We start from the raw sequence: 6,264 nt of genomic DNA, 5'->3' as shown, positions 1-6,264 counted from the left end.
GCCAAACCCGGGTTTTCTTCCTCTCAAGTTCACGAAGGTGTCATGTGGTATCATAAATGCAAAGATACGATTGAGAAAGGTGATCATTTTATCACGGGGTAACAGAGAAATCAAAACTGGATGTTGTCGTTTTATTCGTTTTGCCCGCTCTCCTTTACAGAGAGAGCAAAGCACTTGTGCCTTTCCTCCAGCACATTCCCTCCATCTACAAACACACACCTCTGACTTCACCTGGAGCGTGAATTTCGTTGTTGACGAGGCTAAACTTTTTACATCTGTGAACTGTGTTTCACTGTAATGTCTCCTGGACGGCTACACAAACAGCCTCGACACTGCGCGCGGTGACGCGAGGACACGACCCCGCGCTCATCGGTCACGGTTCAAACCCGGAGGCGAGACGGCCAATTAAATTTCGACGCTGCTTGGGGGCTCGCGTGCACGCACACGCTCTCTCCCTGTCATGCGGCTACTGCGCATACCCCTCAGATAAGCTGCACCAGGCTGAGTGTCAGTTACAGAGTACAGGCTCTCTTCCAGCTTTCTGGCAGCAGTGAAGCAACGCTATGCCTCTACCCACCATCTCCCGACTGTTCAGGAGCGCGCTGAGGACTCAGCTGGTCTCTGTGGCTAATGTGACGACCAAACCTGCTAAACACACTGTAACTGCAGGGGTGAGTTCATATTCGCTCTGTGAGCTTTACATGCCTGAAGCAGGGGTCTTGTCCCGGCTGAAGTCGCAGAGGTTCTTAATTAATAGCAACAGGCTCAACTTCATCGCCCGCTCATTCGCTTTATTAAACCTTAATAGCAGTTCTTCCGCATCACATACACATATTAACATGATATGATGGGCAACCTGCCTTGCTCTTACAAATAAGAAATTTCTTTTGCTTATATACTGAATATTGTATATAAAATATCGAATAATTAAAAATAGCAAATGTGGGATATCTTTCGTTTCCTCGCGCCATTGTTTCACGGTGACTTGCAAGTCCAGTTTATTTTTAAGACTTTGATAAGTGCGCCACTATCTCGCCATTATTCCGCCTAATTCCAACACGTAGACCTGTGACAGCTGCGAATATGTGGGCCAAGTGCGCAGCGCACTACATTTGGAGACCGCGCACGGTCGTTTAATAAATGAAAGTGAAGCCGAACAAGCGTTTTGGTATTTTTCCACATTTAGACGTAAGTTTGATAAAGTAGTCTAACAGCAGTAGCGACAGAAACACTCGCAGCCGCGCTGAACGGGTGACTAACCTTGATGTAGGAAAGGTCAGACACAGAGAAGCATGCTTTTCAGAAAAGCACACAATACTTAAAGAAATAACTGCATTTAGGGAAGAACAGCCTATTTTAGCTCACTGTGACGCTTTTAAAGTCGCAGCGACACAATCAGCATGAAGTTATTGACAATGAAATGTTTGGTTTCATTTCGTCTCCAGGAAGGGCTTAATCATTAACTGGGACAATGGTTGCATAGTTACACACTGCCCACGCGAGGGACAACTATGTTGATATCTCACAACATGTAAAACAACAACGTTTTCACATATTTAGATATATTAGATGTGTTTTAGCTCTTGTGGACCGATGAAACTGATACTTTTCTACAGCAAATATATTTCCTCTTAATACCACATTACAATTCATTTTTAGGGGGATTAGACAGCGATCATTTGAGCCTGGGTAAAAGGCTAAAGCTAAGTGTGAAACAATAAATACCTGAAATAGAAATAACAAATAGACTTTCCAAAAACCAAAAGACTCTTACAATTTATGTCTTTAGTTTTTGTCAAATTGGTCACATTTTTTTTTTTAACATAACCAACACAAGGTAAATATAATTAATGACTGGGATTTCTGTGTGATTTTGAGTCAAGTGTTTCTATTTTATTAAATCTAAGTAACTACTTAAACTAAGTCTACAATTCTTTTTTAACACTTCCATTTTCTTCTTCTTTTTTAATCAATGAAGTAAAACGGTGGTGTAAACAAACATTCAAAACCTAAAGAAAACAAAGCTGTAATAACTCTGTCGGTGTGGTTTTGTGTACCCCTCAGGAGCAGGTAATCGCTATGACGGCCCTTTTTGTGGCCATCTTGGGTCCCTCTGGCTGGGTACTGGCTCACCTGGAGGACTACAAGAAGAAGGAATAGAAGAAGAGGTGGAAGACCAAACGCTCACATGAAGACCAGTCAGCACTCTCTTCCCTGTCCTTCACCAGCTGTTGAGATGACATGTTGATCTTCTCTTTCCAAATGGTTTTTGCACTGACTTGCGATAATATGTTCACATGTCCGCATACAAACATTATCAATAAATGCATGTTCAGTCCACAGAAAATGGGTGAATGTGTTTTTCTAGTGACAGAAATGACATAAGCCACACATTTTAATCAGAATAACCATTTGCTTGCAGAATGTCAGAAAATACTCCAAGTCAAGGTTGCATGTCCTGATTTGTTGATTTCTCTGACAGATAACCATATTCTGTTCACACGAATGACATGAAACTGAGAATGGTGAAACTTCTGCTATAGTCCAAGTTTAATGGCTCATTTTGGGGGGATTTGAACTAGTACAAATAAAAAACATGCTTAAAATTTGTATTTTGGAGACACTGGATTTCCATTTCTCCCACATATCACTGATGGAAGGTGGGCCCAGAAGAACACAGGTGTTATAATGTGGTGTTCATCAGTTTTTATTTCTGCATTTAGATTTTAATTTGACTGTAGTCCCAGTTTAGTTTTCAGAGTGCCTTTTTCTAAATTTTGTTTAGTTACTTGTTTGAAATGTTTAATTTGAGTGAAGTTTTTATTAGTTTCACTTTTATTCTCTTTTGTCTGAGGAGGGATTGAAGAAATTCAGAGCAATTGTTAAAATAAAACAGTCACATAGATCCAGTCTGTTTTCATTTGGTTTTAGATCCACATAATGACATTGCAGATGCAGCACTTGTGGAACAAATCTAAAAAAAACAACACCAAAAAAACCTGACATTTCCAATGCAAACAATTATTTTCACTGTTACATTTGTCATTATGTGCGTCCCAGGATACTAATTAAGCACTTTTGACCCTTTTTATTAAGTTTGTATATTTCAATGAAAGCCACCAAAATGTTCCAGTTGTATGAATTATAGGATGCAGGTTTTACTTACTTCATGATATAAATCCTGTGTAGTCACACTCAAAGCGAACACGTTTTTATTATTAAATGAGAAACCACACAAGGTTCAGCAAGGTTAGCAAGCGACCTACGACAAGCTTGTATAGGCTTCACCATCAGTCGTCATTCTGCAGTGTAGAGGAGACTGGGTGTACATTTTATCTCTTTTTTATGCTGATTTTTTTACATGCACAATACCATCGAAGCATAAATGAAATGTGTTTAAAAAACATCAGCTTTCCCAACGTGTAGGTGGAGTGAACGCTGCTCTTTCAGACGGCTGTTCTCAAAACACCAGCAGTACTTCAGTGTGACCAGAAGGAGCCGCACTTAGTGTATGTTTGAATACCCCATATGTCTACAGCAGTAAAACTGTGTTATTGTTAAATGACATTAACAGTGTGCTGTTAATAGTGTCCTGAGCTGAATAACTGTATTACAAAGTGGCGAAAGTAATATACCATCTCTTTACTGAAGTAAAAGGTAGAAGTCATTTTACAAAATAATGTTCAATATTTAGACAATATTACAGATACTTTATGAACTTATTACTACATATTAAAATTATCTTAAGGCAATTTAACTCTTTGTAAAAAATATACCTTTCAGTTATAAATTCTCTCTGTTCAACACATCATTGCCTCCGTCTGTTAGGTTCAAAGTCAGCTTTGAGTAGCTTTTGTAAATAAACTATGCCTCCACCAACCCAGTGGATACTTGATCAAACTGGAATCTGGGTGTTTTGGATACTGGGTTAATGGCTATGGATCTTTATCATGTTCATGCAGTTTTAATAGTTTTTGAACTGGGAGAGGTCCAGTGCCCTGCTGTGGAGCGTGGGGAGAGTAAATCTTAAACATAGAGTGCATCCAGAAAGTATTCATGGATCTTCGCTTGCTCCACATTTTTTCATGTTACAATCTTATTCCAAAATGGATTTAAATCATTTTTCACCTTAAAAATTGTACACACAGCAACGACAAAGTGAAAAAAGCTTGCTTGAAATTGTTGCAAATGTATTACTAAAAACTTACACTCATACTTACAAATATTATATATGCATATATATATAGGCAGGCACATGTATTTTGGGGGAGTTTCTCCCATTCTTCTTCGCAGAACCTCTCAAGATCTATCACGTTGGATGGGGAGCATCGGTGCATGGCCATTTTCAGGTTGACTGGATTCAAGTCTGAGCTCTGGCTGAGGCACTTAGCCTAATGTCCTTTAGGCTAAGGCACTAAAGGACATTCACAGAGTGGTCCCAAAGCCATTCTTTGTTATCTTGGCTGTGTTAAGGGTTGTTTTTCTGTTGGAAGCTAGATCTTCACCACAATCTGAGGTCCAGAGTGCTCTGGAGCAGGTTATCATTAAGGATATCTCTGTACATGGCGACATTCATCTTTCCCTTGACCCTTACTGGTCTCCCAGTTCTATTTTGCAAGGACTAGAAATACTTGTGTGTATTTCCATTTTGGTTTTTGGGAGGGTCATTTACTAATTTTGTGTGTAGAATTTTGAGGTGAAAAATTAATTGAATCCATTTTTGAATAAGCATGACATGTAACATGACAAAATGTGGAAGAAGTGAAGCTCTATGAGCACGAACTCTGGATGTGCTATAATCCACATAAATGACCAAAGATTTTCAAGCAAAACATTGCATTGGAACAAGATGATCTATTGGATTCACCTATAGGGCCAGAGGCAGGGTACACCCTGGGCAGGTCGCCAGTCTGTTGCAAGGCTAACACAGAGACAGACAACTATTCACACTTATATTCACACCTATGGGCAATTTAGAGTTCCCAATTCACCTAACCCCACTAACTGCATGCATTTGGACTGAACCTTCTGACAAATTTTTAAAAACAAATTAAATATTAACTTGCATATAGGAGTGTGAATTTGCATCATGTTTGCTACATCAGGCAATTTATTCCTTAAAGATGTAGAATGCAATTTATTTTGTTTTGGGTGGGGGTCAGACTTTTACACTGTAGAAGTCACAAAAGCTCAGGTATCAAATACACTTGGTTTTAAAGAGTCATGAAGACCTTGCCAGGATTGAGTTGAACCTCCTTTATGTCTCTTTAGACTTCTCAGCACTGGAGCCCCCCAGGGGTGTGTTCTGAGCCCCCTGCTGTACTCTTTGTACACATATGTCTGTGTGGCCACTACCAGCTCCACCACCATCATCAAGTTTGCTGACGACACCGTCGTGGTGGGCCTGATCTCTGATAACAACGAGACGGCCTACCTGAAGGAGATTAGGAATCTGGAGAACTGGTGCCAGAGGAACAACCTCCTTCTAAACGTCAGTAAGACAAAGGAGTTGATAGTGGACTTCAGCACTAAGCAGGAGAGGAACTACCAGACCCCCGTCATCAACGAGTGCCCAGTGGAGAGAGTGGACAGCTTCAAATACCTCGGAGTTCACATCACGCAGGACCTGTCATGGTCCTGTCACATCAACACTGTGGTGAAAAAGGCCCGACGGCGTCTCTACAACCTCAGACACTTGAGAGACTTCCAACTGCCCTCCAAGGTGCTCAGGAACTTTTACTCCTGCACCATAGAGAGCATCCTGACGGGAAACATCTTAACCTGGTTCGGGAACAGCACCATGCAGGACAGACGAGCTCTACAGAGGGTTGTGCGATCAGCTGAGCGCACCATCCGCTCCGAGCTCCCTGACCTGCACTCAATCTACAGCAGGCGGTGCTGGACCTCAGCCATCCCAACAACGGATTGTTCTCTCTGTTGAGGTCAGGAAAGCGATTCCGCTCCCTGAAGACCAACACAGAGAGACTGAGGAGGAGCTTCTTCCCGCAGGCGATACGGTCTCTCAATCACACCACCACACAGTACTGACCCACACATATAGTTCTTACACACACACTGGACATTGTTTTCACTTCATCACTTAAATCACTTTAAGCATATTTGCACTGCACAAGACACTAAATAATGTGGATTGCACAACACTGGACATTATATTCTTCATTTCCAGTTAATACTTGTACAGCTGCTGTTATTGTGTATATATATATATATTTATATTTCTTCATACATTCTTATATATTTCTA

At 40.8% G+C, this 6,264-nt stretch overlaps 1 protein-coding gene across 1 annotated transcript; it reads left to right on the top strand.

Moving 5' to 3' along the window:
• The first annotated feature begins 461 nt into the window (after positions 1–461).
• cox8b (cytochrome c oxidase subunit 8B) lies at positions 462–2,347 on the top strand. The gene is made up of 2 exons (XM_087843381.1): positions 462–671; positions 2,065–2,347. Exons 1-2 carry the CDS (start codon positions 564–566, stop codon positions 2,158–2,160), a joined length of 204 nt encoding a protein of 67 aa, XP_087699507.1. The 5' UTR covers positions 462–563; the 3' UTR covers positions 2,161–2,347.
• Positions 2,348–6,264: the final 3,917 nt, after the last annotated feature.

Source organism: Neolamprologus brichardi, chromosome 7 (assembly GCF_056152115.1).
Source record: "Neolamprologus brichardi isolate AB-2024 chromosome 7, ASM5615211v1, whole genome shotgun sequence".
NCBI lineage: Eukaryota > Metazoa > Chordata > Actinopteri > Cichliformes > Cichlidae > Neolamprologus > Neolamprologus brichardi.
Note: the sequence above shows the minus strand (reverse complement) of the source record. Positions and strands in the feature narration are given on the sequence as shown.